The sequence below is a fragment of the Hydractinia symbiolongicarpus genome, chromosome 7, assembly GCF_029227915.1.
Source record: "Hydractinia symbiolongicarpus strain clone_291-10 chromosome 7, HSymV2.1, whole genome shotgun sequence".
Taxonomy (NCBI): domain Eukaryota; kingdom Metazoa; phylum Cnidaria; class Hydrozoa; order Anthoathecata; family Hydractiniidae; genus Hydractinia; species Hydractinia symbiolongicarpus.
In genome coordinates this window covers 17,943,187-17,967,769 of record NC_079881.1, presented here as the reverse complement: position 1 = coordinate 17,967,769, position 24,583 = coordinate 17,943,187, and the positions used below count along the sequence as shown (strand labels likewise).

Sequence of the window (24,583 nt, the reverse complement as noted above, 5' to 3'; positions counted from 1 at the left end):
CCCAAAATTTAATTAATGAGAAGAACATGTAGCTGCATTTCCATTGTAATGCTTTTTATAAATACATCAAGAAAAATTCCGACTATGATGAAACAATCAAATCCCTGTGATAAACCCTATAGATCAAACATTTTGAATCACTCACATTAGGCTTTTACATCCAATCTTGATTTTGTATTAAAAGACAGCTTTGCCTCGCTCTTGCCTTACTTTTCGATTGTGCTCTGTTGTTCAAAGAGTTAGTCGCTTTCTTAAAGAAAAAGTACATTTTGTCACTACGGTGGCAATTAATTATTTCGCCCATATATCATCTTTTTTCGTTATGGTGTATGGCGATGCTTATATAAATATATTCATAGATAAGAAAGAGCAATGTATTTTTCAAAATGTATTTCGACCGTTGCGGCCATTATTCATCGATAAAAGTATAAAATGCATCTTAAAAGTCTTCAACAATGCAAAACGAAAAACGGTATAACATCCGAATGTGTTGCTTACACAATATAATATAATACAAGGCAAAACAAACTAATTCCAAAGACTGTTACCAACGGTGGTATTATATAACATTCAAAATTAGATTGTGAGCTCCTTTTTTCTATACTCGTACTGATTTTAAGCTGAGGATTGCATTCCCTGATAACAAGGGTTCCATTGTTAAGAGCTGCTCCAATTCACGAGTTAAATTTGTCAAGAACTTGATATTGTCCAATGTCGATCTAGATGAAATACAATCCTGAAAATGTGTGAAGATTGGACTTTTGTATAGCTACTATCCGGCTACGAAGCTCAACTTTTGTTGGTGGGTGATTTATTTGCACTAGTTGGAATGGTGCGCCAGATTTTCTTAATTTTATAACAAAACGATCTGTTATAACTTCTATGCAAGGTAAGCAAACCATAACTTTGAGTGCTACCTTGGTAGGGTGTGACTTCTCAAGATATTGCTTTTGTTCGGATGTACTGATGATTTTTGTTGATAAGTTTAAATGTTAAATTTTGTTGATGAATATTTTTAACAATTTTAATGTTAAACTTCCATCTTTTACCAAGAAATCAACGACAACAACGCAGAGGAAACAATAAGTGACAGTAAACTTTGAAAAAAACTGATGTACGATGCGGATTGCAAAAAGAAATATTTTACGAAACATGTCACACACAAGAACAATCCTAGGAGAAGATCCTCCTTTCCCATTTCTTACTTTTTAAATTTCAAGAACGTCTCTTTAAATGCGATTAAAACAATCTTCAGATATTTTTTGGTATTTTTCGTTTCTCTCCCTTTGGATCAAAGGTATGTATTTTTTATTTTAAGTAAACTTTATTTCTTCTTCGGTGAACACTTACTTTTGATTTCTCTTTCATCTCACTCCTAATTCGATTTTAAAATCGAGCGTAAAGTAAAGAGCTGTAATATTTATTCGTGCGTAAAAATAACGTTTTTATAAACCGGGGCCCCATTATGGGAAACGTTTTCTGACAAGCAAATCAATGGATTTTTCACCGGGTTAACAATGTTTGTTGATACAAAATATGCAAGAGGCTTAACCACGCGCGAATGTTTTATGCAAAAAATAAGAAATGCATTAGAATTTTCTACGGAAGTTTTATATCATGTTATAATTTTTAACCGTTTATAATCGTAAAACTGTTAAATATTTTACATACACCCCTGACTCATAATTAAGTAAAGCCACTGAAAATTAATCATTCTTTCAATGTCTAAAAATATGTCGCATTTGATCCAAAAATTTGTGTTCGCATTGTACGTGGCCATTTAAGTACCATTTCACCACACAAGAACAATCAAAAGGGTCCGTAAAAAAATTCTGTTTTGAGAAGATCTGAGAATAATACCAGTTGGAGACGCTTTATTTTAATGAAATTAAACAACAAAATAGCACTTTTTGAAAGTAGACTTAGCCCATACAAAAGCTGTTCAAGAGTATTTCCGAAAATGGAACTCTAGATATCTCAATATCTCAATTTTATAGTTCTATTTCACTGGACTGCACTTAAAATCAAAGGGTAGGTTTCCATACAGACGTAAAAGGTACAAACTTGTCACAGAAATAATGTCTTGTGATATTCTTATATTGACCACCGAAGTTGCAATTTTAATCACTGTAAATTATTACAAGCAAAAATGCGAAATTTAGCAACTTCGTTCTTAGCGTTTTTGGGTGTGTTTTCACATCAAATTGAGAAAAAGATAGACAGTCCTCCGTACCACACTGTTTACTTTTAGTTTTAGCTATAGACAGTTTAGCTTTCAATGTGAATTAAATTAAAAATTAACTTAATCAAATTATATCAAATATATAAAAGTGTTAATTATTGATATTATCTGTTATACAAACTATATATGTGTGTCATATACATGCGATTTTTTTTCAACTTTCTTATAAATATGGCAAACTTGATACGTAGAAGTGTGTTGTGGATATTCTTACATCTCTTCAGGTATGTCACTTTTTATTTAATAATACAGATAAAGAGAATTGAAAGTTAAATATGTTTAATTCACAATGTTCGAAGCATACATGTGAAAAATCATCTTTGATATAACAGTGTTCTAGTTATTAAGTATATCAAACAAAAATATTTTCATTTGGAAAACAAGGGTTTTTGTGTAGAAAACTACTTCTCAAAGTAGAAACATCCGAGAGTATTTTCAGTCTTGGTATATCTCTTAATTCATGAAATTTTCGCGTACATATAAAGTGCACCAAGGTTTGCTGCGTAAATCCAAAATTGCTGAAATAAATTCCAAGATTGATAAATCTTTTGAGTACCAACCAACTATATGAAACTCAAGTTTATAAAAGTTATCAAAGTACTGTTCAATTTCCTTAAAATAAAGCATTCTATTTGTTATATTTATCCTAAACATTTCGTGCATGGTTAAACATGACCCGGTTTTGGCCGCAAGACAGGCAACGGCTCTTATTACAGAGACTAGTCGTTTACCCGTGAAAAATTCGCAAAAATAAGCCTCTTGCATAGTTTTCATTTTCGGAAACCCTAAAAGTTTAACTTTGAAAAATATGTAATACGTCAAAGTGCCTTAGATAATATCTGTCGAGAATACGTGGACATTATATTTGCGCTAAACCTAAGCGCACGCGAATTAAATGCTCAAAAGCATGAAATGCGTGAAATTTACATTTACAAAAAGAATATCATAAATAAAGGCGAAATTTAATTTAGCACAAAAATTCCATGCATTAAGGTACTTAGAAGAAGACAAAAAATTAACCCTAAACAACAAATAGAAGGAACTAGTTGCTAGAGTCTGTGGAAATATCCACTAGTTCACCCATCCTTTTTATACTAAACTGTGTGCGTCTCGCTGCTTGGTACTATTTTGTATGACAGACAGACGTATACGGGTATCATAAAATAGACTAGTCGGTAGCCCCTGAATAAATACACGGAGTCGCCGTCCTTTATATATCGCATATTTACTGTTTCCGCAACACAACGTTTCTGTCGCTCACAAAACAGACAGAATGTGGCTGTTATAAAAGAGACAATAACTTTAAACGAAATTTCAATTTCCCCTATATATTTCAAGCGTGACGTCATATCAACTATTTCTTGACCATCCAGAAGATATATAGTTATGATAGTCACCAAATTTTGACCCCTGAAACAGTAGTCTTAAAGAGTTAGGTGAATAGAAGTTACTACATCAAAATGGAGATAGATCTTTTAACTTTATTCGGTTATTCGGTCCGGGAGCGGGGGGAGGGGGGGGATGGAGGATTTCACCCCCAATTTCGGTGTTTTCAGTAACTCTATCTTATTCGGCTCTATGTTTATGATACTTCCTCAGGTTGATATTTTTTCTACAAAGCATACCTTTCAGAGCCGTGGATATTGGCTATTACTCGAAAATACCCCTAAAAATATCTATGGAATCCTTATAATCGAGAAACTATAATAACTTTCCTAAGGATAATACTTAGATGTCACAACACAGCTTTCTTTAATTAAGGAATCATTCTGTAAATTGTAGAGACGTTATTAATCCGATTTTCCTTTTCTTCAATCCGGAAATCAAATTTTAGGGAATTTTTTGGCATTTCTTTTGCGAACTATGGAAAAAAGGAAAATATGGTAAATATCTTTTATTTAACTATCAAAAACTGCAAACAGAAAGTAAAAATTCGCTCTTGAACTAACGTAATAATATTTTAAGCAGATAGTGGTATTGTGGAGAAATTTTAAGTTTCCGATGACGTCACAGAAAAAGTGTTGACATAAGCAAAAATTTATTGCTGCTATTTTGTTTCTTTTGTGATGTACTATAAGTGTGCCAAGTTTGAATCAGTTTAAACTAGTCTATCAAACGTTTTTAAGGGGAGAGTGGCAGAATCTGCCCCCGGTCAAAACCCTGGACCGAATAGGGTTAAGACAAATCGCCTAATGAAAAAAGGTTTTTCTCCAAATAATAAGAAGCCGCTATAGAGCTTCTGTATTCTCCCTTTTGTATAAATGATGAGAAAACTAATTGCTTTAGGCTGTATAGAAACAAACACTTTTGAATGTGGAAACATTAGGGATGGTAAAATTCACTTATGTTTGGTATTTACTGTTGGCCCTTAAGTAAGCATCCCCTGCGTCCTGCAAATCACCAGTCACATTCACTGACACCATCACCCCAAACCATTAACTTTTCTTGAACGACAGAAATAGAAGAGTTGACAGCTACATAAATCGTTGTTGCCTTTACCTACCGACACAGAGCCCAGGGTTAGCATTTTTTTAATGGAGTTCTCTAGAAAATTTATTCACCTTAGTTCTTCATTCTCCTTAGTAAGGGCTTCATTCTCCTTAGTAAGGGCTTCATTCTCCTTAGTAACGGCATGCTATAAACAAACATCAAGCGTGAAATGAAAAACGGGTGGAAGTTTATGCAAATGCTGAGAATCTTATTCTAAAGTTAATTTCTGAAATAAAAAATCCTCCAAGATTTCGTGGGAATTCATCTTCGCCAGAACAGAATTCAAGTAATTTACCTTACTTAACTTCCGTTTCTTAAACTTCGTTTTATCTTTAAGAAACTTTTACATCTTCCTGATGTATATGTTGTAACCCAAATAAGATATTAACCCAAGTAGGTCAATTACGTACTTGGTTCGAACCGAGTACGCTTACTGGTTAAGTATTGAACCAAGTACTTCTTTGCGAGTTACGCTGAACCAAGTTGGATTTGGCGTGTTATCAGATGCGAAGATTAATTTTAGCGAATAAGTCATTTCTAGTAATTTGGTGAAGATTTTCACGTTATGACCGTTTTTGGATTTTTTTACAGGCGATTTTAAATGAAGACTAGTATATAAGATCTAATACAATAATTTTACTAAAACGGAGCACCCGTAATAAAATGCAATTAACGCATATTAGGACAGTGGACACAGTAAAATGGTAACCCGGGTATAGTGTATCATTTTTAACGAGTGTTTTCTACATAATAGGGTTTTTTTGTACTTGGTAAACCAATATAAAAAGCATCTGTGGTTTATACGACGAATTTAAATCCGCGGGGTGTGAAATAACTTGTGGAGGTCCTTTTAAACCGTTGTAATATAGGATGTTATCACGTTGTCTTAAATAGCCGTATAATGCTGGTTTCGCAGTGCGTTGTGTAACGTTGTTCCCAAATGCATCAATCTAAAATAGCATATAATGTATGTTAGTTTTTTGACAGTATGTTCAATGTTTAAAGCACCTTAAAAAGAGAAATGAAAAATGTAAAACAGATCGGTTTTTGAGAAACACATCTAAATCAACAAAATTAAGTTCATTCAGCATGTCGTATATTGCCATTACCCATTAATCTTCCACAAAAAGATTATGAAACAGCCTTTAATATTTCAATCAGAAGTGTCAAAAACATCACATTTATATCTGGAAAATCATTTATTCGGTTGCATACTATCCTGTTCCCCAAAAATATACAAAAAATGTAAAAAATTAACCGGTTAGGAACACAATTTTTTTTCTTAGTATGATGATCTGTAGTGACCTTTACCAACCATTTTAAACGAAATGTCAAAAAGAATAAGGAGTAAATTTTGAATCAACAAAGATATATATTATTTTTGAAAAACATAGTGTAATGGTCTGTCCTCACAAAAGTTTACACAAAATGTAAAACAGATCAGGCATTGATTTCATAAAATATAAAAAACAAAAAAGTTTTTGTCAGAACAATTAGTAATTTTTTTTGTCATCACCAAACACAAAATTCTTAACAAAAACGTGAAACCATGGAACTTTCTTCAAGCAAAAATGAAATCACATACAGTTTAGTTCTGAAGTGTAAGCTAATGTCAAAAATGACATTAGCTTACACAACAGCCTTTATTGGAATCCAATTCCACAAAAATTTGTTCTTTCATTATATATGTTGCATGTGGTCTTTTTCCCACAAAAGTTTACACAAAATTTTAAAAAACAGCATTTTGCAACACAAACAAAAACGCAAACAACCTTTCATCCCCTCATAAATTACAATAAAATCAAAAACCCATGTAAATTTCCAATCAAATGTCTACAACTCACTGTAAGAAAAACCTGGCATTTTACATGTAGGCTGACGAAAGTTAAAAAGGATGTCAGAAACAAAACAATAAAAAATAACTTAACACACAAGCTTTAAATTATTCCACTTGTCATATTGCATGTGGTCCCTTTGTAAAGTTTACAGGAAATGTGAAAAGAAATACAAAATACATCTGCAAAAGTTCATGTCTTTAAAGATTTTGTAGGTAGCTAGCTTGCTTGTTACATCATAATTCGCGCTCATAAAAGGAAAGAAGTTTGGAAACTAAAGTAGCTAGCTATAGATAATTAAATAAGAGGAATAACAGAGCTAGCCATGATGGGATGAGGAGAGCAGGCATTGGAGGCCAACATTAGCTAGCTAACACAGTAGCTAAGACTCCCAGTTAAATATACTTAAACTGGGAGCACTTAGCTAAAAATAAAGCTAGCCATTTATGCTTAGTAAAACACATATAAAGAGAAACAATAGTAATGCAAAAATAATAACATTACAGTGAGTTCAACAAACCAAAGTTTTCCGTTTGTTAGTCAGCAAACAGCTTTATGTAGCATTTTGAATTTTAGGACAAACACATTGGTTACGCGCCAGGGAATACATTAATTATGCAACAAAAACATAAACAAATATGGTGGCATGGCTAGGTTTTTTTTAAAAAAAAAGCGGTAAAATATAAAACTTCAAGAATTTAAGGCTTTTTTGGGAAAATGCGAGTCTGTTGTTCTTACTATTATTGATTTTAAGACCTCTTCAAACTTTAACCTTTATTTTCTACTTCTAACTTTACTACTTTACTTCTAGTTCTAGCTACCACTTCTTACTTCACTTCTTGAACTCTTCTTTCTCTGAATTACTTTTTGCACTTTTTTTAAAACGAAGATACCGTTCTTTTGTTGTTGTTTTTTCGGTGTCGAGGGACAACGTTTTTGTAAAGAAAGCCGTTAAATTTATTTCAGCAAATTAAGTTGCTCCATTTTGATCACGTGATGTAAACAAAGTAAACCCGCTAGCAAAATGGACATAATTCTTTCGGCGACTTCAAAGAGAATTTCGGCAACATCAAAGGAAAATGACAATATCAACTTTGCCTGTCACAGAAAGACGGACACACTTAGCGTTTTATTATATAGAATTGTGGAATTGCGAAGTTGATGACGCTTAAAATCAATTCTGGGGAGTTCTTCATCATCCCCACTATTGACTTTGTTTGGCACTTTTAATTTAATTTCAATACGTGATGTCACACGATTTTTAGCTGCAATAGCAATGCTGCGTTGTATCAAAGGTTGACATTGTTTTGTATTTTTTAGGTTCATTGTTATCTTACTGGCTTCTCTCACCACCCTATCACCTAAACTGCAATACATCCTTCTCGGGACTGCTAATTTTTTTTCCATCGTCTTCCATAAATACACTACACTCGCTATCATCCCCTGCTTCATCATTTTGCACCATGTTTTCCAATTCTTCTTCTTGTAAAACATCAGATGAAGAATTAATATTAAACCGTGCCAAATTGGTTGACAAAACACTACTTCAAATGGAGTTTTCTTTGTGCATCGAGATGTTCTTGTGTTTAATGCAACTATAAAAGTAAATTTAATTTAAGCTTAGTATTGCAACTTGGATCAACTGAAGTTAACTGTACCAAGTAGGTTAATAAACTAAGTTAGGTCAAGCCAAGCTGGCTGAACCAAGTAGGAACTTAGATAAACCAAGTTGTATCTTAATTACAAATCAACTTACATTGTATTTCTGGCAACCAATCAACCCATTCATTACTTTGTGCATCTGTTTGCTTTGCTGCAATCATGTCTTATACACAAGCATTTGTTTTTTCTACAAGGCCTTGGACCCATGGAGATCTTGCTTTTCCATTTACTAATTTGCATTCACCAGGCCACTCGTTCACAACTTTTCTTTTCACTTCGTTTACAAATTCCCTTTCACGGTCAGAATGGATAATGTGTGGTAAACCAAAGTAGCTAAAAACCTTTGTTACCAAATTCAGAGCAACCTCTGATGCTTCTTTTTTGTACAAAGGAAAAAGAATGTCATAATTTGAAAAGTGATCAACCACATGACCGATTCATTTATACTCGCGATCAGCAGTAGTAGTCATATCTATTAAATCAACCTGATGATAAAATTATTCTATGATTAGTTTCTAACAAACCGTTAACTTTCATCAAAATGCGAGTAGTAGTAGATGTGGTACCTGCTTTCTCTCTAGGAATCCCTTTGATATTATGGGTTGAAGAGGAGCAACCACTGTTTGACGATGCTTTAATCGACATGTTTTGCACAGTTTTACGAACTCCTTAACTGCTGACCGTGAGACGTTTGAGTACTCTTGTTTGAGCTGAAAAGTAAAAAATGTTCTAATTTATTTATGAATTACCTGAAATTTAAACTATATATTAAAGATAACTTCTGTGCGCATAACTTCTGGATAATGTACAATAATATAGAAAGACTGTTAAAGCATTTACCATGTTAAAAGTGTTCATATATCCGGAGTGCTTTGTTTGTGTGTAGTGGACACGATGTAAAAGATCGAATATATCTTCCTTCGACACGTTTCAAACACCGAATATCAACAACGTGATTCTAGATCTCAATAACACTTTTACATGAAGAAAATTGTTTAAAAGAGTCTCGCCTACAAAAATAAAAATTATAGAAAAATAACTACCTTCACGTTAATCAAATCTTTTTTCTTGGACTTCTCCACCACAAATAAACAGTTTTCCTCACTTGGAAAATTAGCCAAAGTAAAAGCGTTTGTTTTAATCCTTTTTTAGATTTACTGGGATATTCACATCACCACCATTGCTTTTTGATTGTAAATAAACTTTGATACTATCAATATCTTCCTTACCAATCAAACATGTATTTGTTTAAGTGCCATTTAACCACTGATAAAAACGTTGTCTATGCTCTTCAAGCACCTCCACAGTCGCCATATTGGTATACCACCACGAGGCAACACAACTCGCAAAAAAAAACTCGCCGTACGAACCAAGTAGGCATTTAAGAGCTAGTTTAACCCAAGTACATCATTTAGCCTACTTGGATCAAAATCGCAATCGGGTTACAACATATCCATTCCCTATCAACAACTACGTATGATGTTGGAGACTGTGAAACTACTGCATATCTACTTCGTTTATAGTTTTGCAATAACTTTTCTAGTTCGGTCATATTTACTGTTTTTAGACTTGAATTCTTTGAAAAATGCAGCAATAGTATGTAATTTAGTATAAAATTGACTGAAAGACGTAGACAAATCCGGAATATTTCATGTAGACTTGTCCCCGGAGATAGTAACTTTATGCAAAATTGCAAAAATTAATCTACGTAGATATAACCTCGCTATCAATCCATATAAGTAAGAAAAGCCTAAAGCGGGTTGTGATAACACTTAAACTTGAAGTTATTTATTCTTCAGTTGCATTTCTGCCGAACATTGCACAAAGTACCTCTGTCGAAATAAAACGAATCCAGACGGTACGATTCGACGTTACTTTGGTGGTGAAACAGCTTTCGATCAGATTCTCAATGTGAAAAACCCATTGTTGAAAACCACGGTAAAGAACACAAGATCTTGTTTAAAGAAATGCATGCTAAACGAGACATGTTATTCAATAAACGCAGGAAATATGAGCGTCAATGATGGAAGCAAGAGCTTTGAATGTCATCTGATGGCGGAAAATTTTTATTCAAATAAATCTTTACTAGAGGACAGAAAAGATTGGATTCATATATCATTAAAGGTTAAGCTTGCTATGTTTTTAGAACGGACGTTTACCATTGCAGGACTGCGGTAAACAGTGCATTCATTCTTTGAGCATGACTTCCACTTAAAAACAAATTGAATTGGATCGGAACAGACAATTGTGATTTCTGAAATCTGATTGGCTTTTCTGTTTCTAACCAAATAAAAATTGAAATCGTTTCAACTTTTTTTGGCAGACAAGAATGGCAAAATTAAACAAATAAATAACAATAATTAGTAAATAGTCAATAAAATTGATCTATTTTTCTTGTTCTGTTTCGCTCCAATCTGTTTTGCTTTTGAGTGCACATCAATCTTAACAGTACAAGTAATTTCTAATAAGTCATGTTGTTCGTTTAAATTATAAAGTCCCCGGACACACATTTTTGTTTTGCGGCATTGATACCTAATTTACCTCTTTTCTGCAGTTATTTATCAGAAAAAGTGTTTATTTTTAGAATCCAGGATGTGACGCAAATCCTTGCAAAGATAATGCCACATGTGTTCCAAATTATCAAAACAATACTCACACATGTCATTGCAAACATGAGAATAAATTTGCAGAAAAAGATTGCAGAGGTATAAAAGAATATTATACATTAGAAAATTTTAAATTCTATGCGTTTTAAACTTGTTGAACTTAAATTAAAAGTGAATTCTAGGACATACGCATAGTACCTGTATTTTTTACCTGTACTAACCTGTATTTTTACCTGTACTAACAAGAAACCAGTTAATAAACAACTGTACTAATAAGCATCCAGTTCTTAAGCAACTCTTTCTAACAAGCAACCAGTTAATAAGCAAATGTACTAACAAGCAACCAGTTAATAAGCAACTCTACTAACAAGCAACCAGTTCAAAAGCAACTCTACTAACAAGAAACCAGTTTATAAACAACTATACTAATAAGCAACCAGTTTATAAGCAACTGTACTAACAAGCAACAAGTTTATAAGCAACTGTACTAACAAGCAACTAGTTCAAAAGCAACTCTACTAACAAGCAACCAGTTCATAAACAACTCTACTAACAAGCAACCAGTTCAAAAGCAACTCTACTAACAAGCAACCAGTTCATAAACAACTCTACTAACAAGCAACCAGTTTATCAGCAACTGTACTAACAAGCAACCGGTTTATAAGCAACTCTACTAACAAGCAACCAGCTTATAAGCAACTCTACTAACAAGCAACAACCAGTTTATGAGCAACTGTACTAACAAGGAGCCAGTTCATAAGCAACTCTACTATAATTTAACAAGCGTAATAATTTAATAACCGTAAAGTTCCTTATAGGATATTTGCAATCTATTTTGTATTAGAGAATACAAATCTTATAAAACACATTAATATTACTAAACTCTAACATACCGTACACTTTCGTATGGTCGTATTAGTTTTGTATTAGTCTGGAAAATAGAATATAAATTTTATGGCAGTCAGTACCGCTTTCTGTAAAAATTTCCCCTTTATTGGAATCCTTACGTTGTTTGATACGTTCGTGGTAGAGGTTAACATGCTCCTGCAAAATCCGCACTCGCTCCCTATTGTTGAGCCTCATTATGTTGTTGTTGTTTTTTGAAGCAATTGTACTATGATTGGACATAAAAAAACATAATATTTCTCGCACAAATCCATTGTTTTTTTTGTGTCGCCAAGATAATTAATTTAAACTCATGAACAGTAAATTTTATATTGTCTTAATGGAGGAAAAAAAAGTGTGAACACAGTTTTGTTTCACACGTTTTGGTAATCTAAAAGATTGTACGACTTTTACTTAAACATATTTTTTGTTGATTTAGAGAGATTCTTCTCAACTCAAGTACTACGTCTTTTTTATTTACGTTATTTACGTATTTTTGTTTGTTTGTTTATTTTTTTGTTTGTTTGTTTGTTCTACACTATAAGAGGTCTTTTTTATTACAGTGTTTTCAGTTGGTGGGACAAGTCTAAAGCCTGATTACTGTAAATTTCCCTTCACGTACAACAACACAACTTTTAACGCGTGTACTGAATCAGTCATATCGCCTCGTAATACAAGTGTAAGTTGGTGCGGATCGGACCAGGACACATCTTCTTTTGGATACTGTGAATTATGTGAGTTGGCTTTTTTTAGCTTGTGTGGAAAATGTTATTTCAATTAAACAGCACTTTAACGAACAATCAAATTATATGCAGGGAGGTTAGAAAGGGACGGGGGAAAAATTGTAGGGAAATTTCTTGTAACATGTGCACGCTCACTTCCATGTTGGTCTTGAGAGAAAGTTTTTGCGTTTGTTATGATTTCTACGTGGTACAATTATTTCTATTTATTTATTTTACATATGCATCTTTTATTATTTAAGAAAGGTATTACTGTGTTATGCTGTTAGTTATCTTCTTTGCCTCATAGTCAGCCCGCATTATAATATATACTAGTCGATAAGGCCCGTGGAAAATTCCACTTAGGCAGAAGGACAATGGAAAAGTAGGTTGTTTCAGATTTTTTGCCGACGTCAGGAGTGCAATTACGAAAATATTTGGCGAAATTTAGTTTATTCGTTGCCTGTACTATGCAGATGTTAAAACGCTGACCAAGAAAATGTATATGATCATATCTTTTTGATAAGCAGTTAATGAGACATAAGGGTTTTAACATTTCGCTGATGTCAGCAATGGCCAGTCAAACCCCCCAAATTTTTTTTTTAGAAATTTGTATACCTGCTGACTTCATTGTATAGGTCTTGAAACGCTTATCAAGAAAATGTATAGGATCGCGTATTTTTGACAAACGGTTGCAGAGATATTAGGATTTGAAGGTTTTTCGATGACGTCATCAACCCGTCCATTCCGAAACGGATTCGGGGACCCAGGTTTGGGAAAATTACCCAAATTGGTCCTAGTTGGTCCCTAGTTAGTCACATTCCGATCTGACCTTCATACTGTTCAGACGTCTTTTTGCCGCGCAAAAAAAAGGGCGTCGCCTGTGTCAAAAAACTCATTTTAACTTTAAAGAACTAAAGACTTGAATATGTCCACCAACACAAGCCCCATCAGTATCAACCTAAGGAGTAATGTAAGAGCCAAGACCACCAACACAACCAACAACAACACGAAAAGTGAAATGCTCCCGGAAGAATCCTCATCCAACTTGGCAATCACACAAGACTTCCTTATTGAGCAGATCTCTAACCTCAAAGAATATTTCAAAAACGGACTATTGCAACAAAAAAATGATATCGTTGAACAACTAAGAACTGAAAATAAAGTTTTAAGAGATGAAATTGATGCAATGAAAGAGAAATATCAAGAAAAAGATAAACTCATGCTGGAATTGGAAAAAGACGTGATTAATCTCCAACAGTACGTCCGACGGAACAATGTTGAGGTTTGTGGTATACCTAATTCTATTGACCAAGATGAGCTTCAAGATAAAGTCATTGAGATTGCTAAGGCTATAGGTGTTGAATTTTCTGAAAGCGATATTGAAGCATGCCACCGCCTTTACGCTAGAGAAAACGAAACTAAGAAGACGATTGTACGCTTCGTTAACAAAAAAAACTGCGACCTTTTACATGCAAATAAATTCAAGTTAAAAGATTCGAACTCGAAAACTAAAAAGAAATTGCGAGAAATTGGTCTGAAAGGAAATATTTTTATTAATTTTAACCTATCCCCGTACATGAAGTTCCTGTGGGGCAAATGTAAGAGACTTCATTCAAAGAAGATGATCAATCGTTTTTGGGTTTTTAATGGAAATCTCTTCATCGTTGTTGAAGAAAATGATCAGAAAATTAAGATAGATCACTTTGATAAACTTTCTGGCCTATTTCCAACTTTCAACTTTAACGCTGATGCCGAATAAATTTTTTCGATTCTCCACGCTTACTAATATTTTTAGTATAATTACCAACTAGGAAAATTTTTTGTTAGTACGATCTATAATTGATTTCTAATATGGCGGCGAAGATGTGCTAAAATTAGTCTGATGCTCATGCAGTAATTTATGTGAGTTCTTTGGCTTCCCTCTCAAACGCGCAAACTAAGAATTAGTAAGTTTTTTTGTGGTATATGCAGTGAATTGATTAGGGCAAATTCTAACTGTATTTTCTGTGATTTTTGTAAACTTTGGGTTCACCCAAGTTGTAACTTGCTTAATTCTAATGACTTCAAAAAACTCACCAAGGATAACTCAGATGAGGCATGGTCGTGTTTAAAGTGTAATTCTGAAATTTTTCCATTCCAGAGTGACAATACACCTCTGTTTGAGGCACAAAAAAGTCAGATTTTTTCTGACGTTAACTCTCATATTGAAACCTCTTTTTCAAATAATGTTGATGATGAAGATGAACAGTTTACTAATTGTAAATATTATGAATATAACAGCTTTAACTCTACTCTTGAACAACTTTCTTCTTCGGACCTTACACCTAATTTTTCTTATTTTCATCTTAATACTTGTTCTCTTCCCAAGAATATTGATCATATCAACATTCTTCTGAACTGTCTCAATATTGACTTTGATGTGTTAGGCTTCAGTGAAACTAGACTTAGTAAGTACTCAATAACACCAATTTTAAAAGGTTATAGAGGATTTCATAACCTTTCAAGCAGCAATGCAGGAGGTACTTCCTTGTATATTTCTAATTCGCTAACAGTAGTGGTACGCTCAGACCTTTCAAATTTGCTCTTTCTTGAAAGTAAATTAGAATCAACTTTTGTAGAAATCTTAGATAACAATCGTAAAAATACCATTGTTGGGTGCATTTATAAACACCCTAATATGCCAATTCCTGAATTTATTAATTTGTATCTTAAACCCTTCTTTGAAGTAGCTATTAAGCAAAAACAAAAACTTATTTTAATGGGAGATTTTAATATTGATCTTCTAAAATGTGAAAGTAACCATCTAGTTGATGATTTCCTGGATGAACTTTATTCTAATTTTTTACAACCATCTATAACAATCCCAACCAGAATATCTAATACATCTAAAACTTTAATTGATAATATATTTACATCTAATCCATTTACAAAATATTTCTCAGGTAACATCATCACCTCAATTTCAGACCACCTTCCTCAATTTTTAATTTATTTTGACAATAGACTTAAAGTCAAGGATAATTTAGACACCTATTACAAGGATTGGAAAAATTTAAACATTAATGCCGTAATAAATGACATAGAATCTATAGATTGGGATTCTACTTTGCTTTTAAATGAAAATAATGTAAATAACTCTTTTAACCTTTTTTTTAATCAATTAGATCAAATTGTAAGTAGACATACCCCTAATAAAAAACTATCAAAAAAACAATTAAGTAATAGAAATAAACCTTGGGTCACTAGAGCTATTCTAAAATCCATTAACATCCGCAATAATTACTATAAAAAGTTAATCAAAGCTAAAAACCAAGAAAAAAAATTATATTATCAAAACCAATATAAATTTTATAGAAATCGTATAGTTAATCTTATCAGGAACTCAAAATCAAACTATTATAAAGAATTTTTCTTAATCAACAAAAATAACAGTAGAAAAATTTGGAAAGGTATAAAGGATATTTTAAATAATAAAGATAACAACAGTAGATCTAGCACTTCTTCCTTAAAAATAAATGATAAAATAATCTCTGAAAAATTAACTGTAGCTAATGCTTTTAATGAACATTTTACTTCTGTTGCAGATAAAATTAGAAACCAAATTCCACATAACAATACACACTTTTCATCTTACCTAAAAAATAATAATAGTAACTCATTATTCTTTAACCCTGTAACAATAGAAGAAGTTTTAAAGATCATAAATAACCTTGATTTAACCAAAGCATCGGGCCCAAACAGTGTCCCTAATCTTATCTTAAAACAAGCCAACATAGCAATTTCTGCAATATTAACCAAACTTTTTAATCTTTCCCTACAACAAGGTGTATTCCCAAACATATTAAAGATGGTTAGTGTCATACCAATCTACAAGAATAAAGGGTCTCCTCTTGATCCAAATAACTATAGACCCATATCATTATTAAGCAATTTGGATAAGATCTTTGAAAAAATAATTAAAAACCGATTAATTTCTTTCCTAGATTCTAATAAAATTATAACCAATAAACAATTCGGATTTAGGACCAAACATTCAACCACCCATGCACTAATTAGTCTCACTGAAACTATTCGACAAAATTTAGATAATTGTAAGTTTGCATGTGGAATCTTCATAGACCTTCAAAAGGCCTTTGATACTGTATCACACGAAATTCTCCTTTCAAAGCTTGAACATTATGGAATTAGAGGTGTAACAAACTCCTGGTTTCGCTCCTATCTCAGCGATAGGGTACAATATGTCTCCCTAACTAACACCAAATCTAAAAAACTTTTTATTAAACATGGAGTTCCCCAAGGTTCCGTTCTTGGTCCTATTTTATTTTTACTTTATATTAATGATTTAATTAACTCAATAATTTTTTCAGAAATTTTTCATTTTGCAGATGACACTTGCATGTTATATGCTAACCATAATCTGAAAAAAATGCAGAAGCATTTAAATATAGATTTAAAATGTATATATAAATGGCTAACTGCAAATAAAATAGCATTAAATGTAGCAAAGACTGAAGTCATCCTATTTAGGCAAAGAAATAAAGCAGTCAACTATGATATAAGGCTGAAATTAAATGGAAAAAAACTTGAATTCTCATCTCATGTAAGATATCTAGGTATATTAATAGATGAATTTCTAGATTGGGATTTCCACATATCTTATATTGGCAATAAATTAAGAAAAACAAATGGAGCTCTTTGCAAACTAAGATATTATGTGCCTAAGGATATCCTACTTTCAATTTACCATGCATTATTTTCTTCTCATATTTCTTATAGTCCGCAAGTGTGGGGTCTCACTTCAAAGTCGTGTAGAATTTTTCGCTTACAAAAAGCTGCTCTCCGAATCATTACTTTTTCTAAATTTAACTCACCATCAAATCCTATTTTTCTTAATCTTAATATTCTTACTCTTTCAGATCTTATAAAATTTCTCAACATTATTTTAACTTTTAATATTATAAATCTGCATTCTCCAGGTAATATTTGTGATATTTTTAAATTGGTCTGCCATTCATCTAATCATTCAACAAGAAGTAAATCCATTAAACTTCTAGCTAGACCTTCTGTTAGGACTACCTCATTTGGTCTCAAATCTATACGTTACCAATCTATTATTAATTGGAACAATATCCAACAACACTTTCACCAATACGACCTAGCCTCTCTCACTCTAAAACAATTAAAAAAAATCTGCAAAACTTATCTTCTGGATTGCTATAACACTAATCTCTCCACTGCATAAAAAAGATTTTACTAAAAAATTTTTTTTTTGTAGTGTCATACTGCTTATTGCAATCGTTTGATCTTATATAGGTGGCCATCACCTACATTAGTATTTATACTATCTGATGGTCTCCCCGTAGGTATTTATTTAATGTAAAATATAAAGTTATCTCACACGAAATAAATACTACTACTACTAGTTACCCACGCGGTGAAAAATCATTGACGTCACCACCTCGTTTCCAAGTTATTTGGCCTCAAAGTTTTAGGTGCACTGTAATGGCTTCATTAATTTAATATAGGATATTGACGTAAAAGTAGTGTTATTTTCGTCGCGTCGTAACGTCAGAAAATTTAACATATTAGACATGCATTTTTCGGAAACATCAAAGGAAAATGAAGACATCCACTTTGCCTGTCACAGACACACAGACAGACACACCTAGCGTATTATTATCGTCTAAATTCACGTTTACACAACATTTAAAAAACAGCAGTTTGCAACACAAACAATATAATCGGCAACCATACTATTCTCTGCTGAGAAATTTAACCACAAATGTAAAAAACCCAGGTAAATTTCCCAAAAAATGTCAACAAACTTTGTAAAAATATCAACCACTACCCTTGTAAAAATATATAACCTTGTAATTTACATGCGAGCTTACAGAAGTTTAACAGGATGTCAACAACAAAACAATAAAACTTACTCCAATTAACGCACACACTTTAGTTTTACAAAATCATTCCTCTTAAAGTAAAATTTTTCCTCACACTACCCTAAAAGTTCAATAAGTCTTTAAAAGATTTTGTGGCTTGTTACATCATAATTCGAGCTCAAATAAGATCCCTAAGTTTGACTACTAAGGTGGATATAAATAGCTAAAAGAGGAATAACAACATTAATCATCAGTTAGCTAGCTAGGTTTAGATATGGAGCTTGAAGGTAACATTAGATAAGACAGATACCCAGTTAAATATAGTTAAACTGGGAAGACGCCAGCTAGCTATTTATGCTTAGTAAAACACATATAAAGAGAAACAATAGCAATATAAAAATTATGACATTTGCAGTAAGTTCAACAAACCAAAAGTTTCGCTAGCACATTTGTTTGATAACATTAATTATGCAAAAAAGTGTAAAAAAAACGCGGTAAAATATAAAGAATTTGAAGCTCTTAAGTGACTTTTTCCTGGCAAATGCGAGTCTGCCTGACACGTAACTCTAGCGACATAAAAACATAACGTCTAAAAATATCTAAAAAGTTCTTACTATTTGTGAATCCAAATCTACTTTAAACCCAAGCTTTCATTTTCTACTTCTAACTTTTCTTTACTACTTCTAGCTCCACTCTTCACTTTCGAATTAACTTCTTGTGGCTTCTAACTTTACTTGTGTACTTCTATGTTCACATAAAATATATATAAAAAAGAACAGAGTGTAAAACCAATTGGCAAATTTTTAGGCTAATTAGTCAAATTAGAAATGCAAAAACAAAGTTTGAGTCATAATTCATGTTAAAACAACAACAATCAATTTAACAGTTCATTTTACGTCAATTTTTGCACTAAATTTCCAACACAAAATACATATTCTAAATAATTCCTATGATTTTCCTCAAAAGTTTAATCAAAATATAAAAGATGAGAGGTGAACGACAAAATCAAAGTTTGCAGAATTTAATTATTTTGGTATATATATATGTCTATTGATATATGCCCTTTATAACAATATTTCAATCCAAAATGTGAAAAAGAAAAACAGTTTGCAACAAAATCAGTTATTCTGATGATATTGCATAAACTTTTTCTCCACAAAAGTGTAAAAAAAGAATGGTTCTAGGAAATACTTCTGATTCAACAAAAATCAGTATTTGTATCTTGTACTCATTAAATATTACTCAAAATTTCAAAAAACTGCGATTTGGAATGCATCAAATTTATAAATAGAGAGGGATCAGTCATTTCGGTATGTTGTCCTGCCCGGTAAGAATTTATACAAAATATAAAAAAAAACACAAGTTTTTTCGGTGTTGTACTCCCTCAAAAAAGTTAAACGTACTGCCCTTTACCAGCAATTTTAAACCTAAATGTCAAAAAATCAATGAGCAAAGAATAAACTTGAATCAACAAAGATCATTATGTATAGAGCTTGAAATAATAATCAAAATAATGTATAGAATCATGTACAACACCAACAAATAATAAAGTCAGAAATAACACATCTCTACTTTGTGAAAAACCTTTAATAATTCAATCAAAGTGTCAAAAAACATAAAATTTATATCTGGAAAATCATTTCTTCGATTACATACTATCCTGTTCCCAAAAAATATACACAAATTGTAAAAATGAACAGGTTAAGAATACCAAATTTTTTTCCTGAGTACGATGATCTGTAGTGACCTTTACCAAATATTTTAAACGTGAATGTCAAAAATGAATAAGGAGTAAATTTGAATCAACAAAGATATTATTTTTGGAAAACAGAGTGTATATACGGTCTGTCCTCACAAAAGTTTACACAAAATGTACAACAGATTTGTTTTTGAGGAGCACATCCAAATCAACAAAAATCAGTCTATTTTTTGCATGTCCTATATTGCCATTGCCCATAAATCTTCCACAAAAAGGTTATGAAACACATCAAATCATAGAAAACTCAGGCATTTCATATAATATTAAAAACAAAAAAGTTTTCATTATCACCAAACACAGTTATTATTACAATTTTAAAATTCTTAACAAAAACGTTAACAAAAACGTGAATTTGTTCTTTCAGTATATTGCATGTGGTCTTTTTCCCACAGAAGTTTACACAAAATTTTAAAAAGCAGCAGTTTGCAACATAAACAAAAACACAAACAACCATACCATCCTCTCATAAATTAAAATAAAGTCATAACCCCACGTAAAATTGCCAATCAAATGTCTACAACCCCCTGTAAAAATAACCTGGAATTTTACATGTAGGCTGACAAAAGTTTAACAGGATGTCAGAAACAAAACAATAAAAAATAACTTAACACACATGCTTTAAATTCTGAAAAAAATTGCTTGGGTCCCCTTGTAAAGTTTACAGGAAATGTGAAAATAATTATACTCTTAGAAAAATACATCCTACTATCCTGTCCAAAGTTTAAGTCTTTGAAAGATTTTGCTCATAAAAGAAGAGAAGTTTAAGATAGGTAAACTAAGTTAGCTAGCTATACATATTAAAAAAAAGGAATAACAACATAATTCATAGGTTAGAGCTAGCCATGGAATAAGAGAGCAGGACTTGGAGAGGCTAAATTAGCTAGCTAACAGTAGCTAAGACCCCCAGTTAAATATATCTAAACTGGGAACACTTAGCTATAACTAAAGCTAGCTATTTATGCTTAGTAAAACACACATAAAGAGAAACAATAGTAATGTAAAAATAATAACATTACAATAAGCAGTAAGTTCAACAAACCAAAGTTTTCCGTTTGTTAGTTAGCTAACAGCTTTATGCAGCATTTTGAATTTTAGGACAAACACATTAGTTACGCGCCAGGGGATACATTAATTATGGAACAAAAACATAAACAAATATGGTGGCTAGGTTTTTTTTAAAAAAGCGGTAAAATATAAAACTTCAAGAATTTGAGGCTTTTCTTGGAAAATGCGAGTCTGCTTGTTTCAGTGACATAAAAACTAAACGTCTGAATACATCAAAGTTCTTACTATTATTGATTTTAAATCCACTTCAAACTCCAACTTTTATTTTCTAATTTTTGTAAAGAAAGCCGTTAAATTTATTTCAGCAAATCAAGTTGCTCCATTTTGATCACGTGATGTAAACAAAGTAAACCCGCCAGCAAAATGGACATAATTTTTTCGGTGACTTCAAAGGAAATTTCGGCAACATCAAAGGAAAATGACCACATCAACTTTGCCTGTCACAGACAGACGGACACACTCTCCGTATTATTATAAGAGATGGTTCAGGAATCCTAATTTATGAATTTTAACTTTTAGCTACACAAATCTTAAGTGAAGACGGTGCTTATTGCGTTGAACCACAAGTTGGAGGCTGCAATCCTGAAGACGACACACGGCTTGTGTTTCGTCCCACCTCGTCTTATTGCAAGGGAGCAGAATCGAAATTTTTATTCGATCATGGAAGAGGAATATTAACACATGCATGCAGCGGAAAGAACGTGTGTCCCCTTAATGGAAATACGAATCTTGGGACACCTGTAGTGCTGAGCAACTCAAATTGTCCTGAGCCAGTTGGTACATCGCGTTGGGTTCGCACCATGTGTAAGTTACAGTTTGTCAGTAATACAAATACTTGTTTTCTTTAATTATTTTTTTCTAAAAGAAAGGCGTACGTAGATTTTGGTTTGCTGTAAAACATCTCTGTTGCAACAACATTCGCACGATGCGCGACATAGTGCTACTTCATGTCACACAACTAGGTAATCTTCAATAAGCCTACAACTACTTTGATATAGAAAGTTAAAGTGTACAAGTAGAATAATGGGTAGCAATAGAAAGAAATTTCTATTAAGGTAATGTAAATGGTGTAATTTACCAATAGTGTTTATTTTTTGCTAGATTTGCACGACATGGTCCTGCTTATTTCTTTACATTTGAACATCCTTGTTGAGATGCAAAAATTATTATATAATTTGATCTCTGGAATACTTTGCAAACATCACGTAAACACTAATCCGTTGCTTTGAACCTATATGTTCTTAATTTTATTGTAACGTTTTTGGCAATACAGGGAAGTCCATCCAATGGAAGTATAGATGTATGGTGCCTGCAGGAGGTGCATTTAGTGACGGTGTTATATTGATAATACACGGCTATTGCAGAAAATTAAACAGAAGATTCATATTGCCAGATATTGGTAGGTTTAATAAGTGATCTTGTCAAGAAATCTAAAACAGGCACAATTCCAACGTAAAAGTTGAAAAATTTAACTAGTCGAATAAAATTTTTTCGCTTTAAAACCGTTTTCGTTTTTTTTTTTAGATCAAGGACGAGTGCGCGCGTCTTTCTTTGACGGTGTAAATACAATGACCAACTTGTTATCCGACACACGTTTTCCAGATTCTCCAACAGAGTTTGGCATAGTGGACAATTTAGACTCTCACTGGAGCATTGCTGATCAATATGGCGCACGATTTTGGTCACTCTTTAAACCACCTCAAACAGGAACTTATCATTTTCAAGTAGCCGGTGACAACGAATGTCGCTTGTATTTATCAACCGACGAGTTAGCATCCCACAAGGTTCAAATTGTTTACTTCAATGGTTTTGTTAACAGATATTTTTCCACCAGGTAAATATACTTACAGGTAAATTCTTAAAGTCCATTCTTCTAGGTAGGTCAAATTCCTACCCTTTGGGCCCTATTTCTTAATACGTCTTAACTACAGCCTTAGTGCATTACTAGAACCCTTGCAGCCGAATTAAACATCTAAATCAAAATTTTAAAATTCGACCGTTTATATTCGAAAAATTTCTTCTTGACACCCTATGAAGTGTTTTTACATAGACGCCCAACAAAATATAAAAAGTCGTTTTCTAAATTAAAGGGAATATTTCGAATAACACAAAGATGCATGTTAGGATCAGTGTCTCATTAATTGCATCAATTAAAAATTCATTCGAAAAATTAGCGCCGCCATGCATAAATCAATTAAAGTAGACAGTTGTTAATATCGCATTTCAGTTTTGTTTATTTTTAGCTTGCCTTTTCAAATTTTGAAATGCTGAAATTTTAATCAAAATTGCAAATTTATCTAAATTAATATCTATAAGCATTGTTATTTTCTTACTTTTGAAATACGACGCAAATGTGTGACAAATTGGTGTGATTATTTGCCAAAACTGAAACCACAATTCCAAACGTCTATCTGCTTATAGCATATTTTCGTTATTGTGTCATAAAATTGTGTACACGTATAAGAAATAAAGACCATTAATTTATAAAATCTGAATATCTCAACCTAACAGAATGCGATCGTCACCAAAAATTCTGCGTATGATATCTTTTCAGGACCTCCGCCCAAACTTCAAGTGATGTTGAATTAACCCTTGGAAACACATATTACATCGAAGCTTTGTTGGTTGAAGGTTCTGGTGGAGATCATATCTCCGTAGGTGTTTTCCTGCCCAATGGTGAATTGATTATGCCAATACCATATGAGTATTTGTCGTTGCCATGAACTGTACTGCGAAGCATGCTTCAGAAGCTTGGGACAGATAAAAGATTCTGCCATTCATCTTTTTTTAAGTTTTAGTTTATAAATATTTCATCCATCAACATTGACTGATGAAACATTTTAGCATCATTTAAGCTGTGAACCTCTAAATGTCTGTTTATTAAAAGTATTAGCGAACATAAACAATGTCATTAACATTTACCACAAGACGTTCACAAGTGAACAAGTAGTGAGCACTGGATCAACTGTCCAATTAAAGATTTTTAAGGTTTTTTAGAATAGATTCTTGAAAAAAAAAATGTTTTACTTAAAAAAAACTCAAGGAAAATTTTGCCTTTGTGATGAACATAGATGGCTGCGCACACCAATAATCAATGTCAATAAGATATCACGCAAATAAGGGTTGATCACTGAGCATAACATGATACCAATCACGTTTACGTAAAAAGACAGATGGAGGAGCATATTTTATTGCAGAAGACCTTTTCAAAAAGCGTTTAATCGGTAATTTACAGTATCAACGTGCCAACTTCAGTAGATACATATAATGATGTTTCTCGTCTTGATTACGGTTCACTAACTTGTTCTTTTAACTACACCCAATTTGTTGAAAAAGATAAGATACTTCAAGCTTTAAATTCAAGGGCGATCTAGTCCAACAATCTATATAATAATACGCTAAGTGTGTTTGTGTGTCTGTGACAGGCAAAGTGGA

General features: G+C 32.5%; 1 protein-coding gene across 1 annotated transcript; it reads left to right on the top strand.

The window, feature by feature from the left end:
- Window positions 1-2,380: 2,380 nt before the first annotated feature.
- On the top strand, window positions 2,381-24,369 carry LOC130648727 (uncharacterized). Its single transcript, XM_057454802.1, has 8 exons — window positions 2,381-2,466; window positions 10,029-10,353; window positions 10,814-10,934; window positions 12,284-12,454; window positions 21,668-21,952; window positions 22,422-22,547; window positions 22,673-22,982; window positions 23,703-24,369. The coding sequence occupies exons 1-8, from the start codon at window positions 2,384-2,386 to the stop codon at window positions 23,869-23,871; spliced, it is 1,590 nt and encodes a 529-aa protein (XP_057310785.1). The 5' UTR covers window positions 2,381-2,383; the 3' UTR covers window positions 23,872-24,369.
- Window positions 24,370-24,583: the final 214 nt, after the last annotated feature.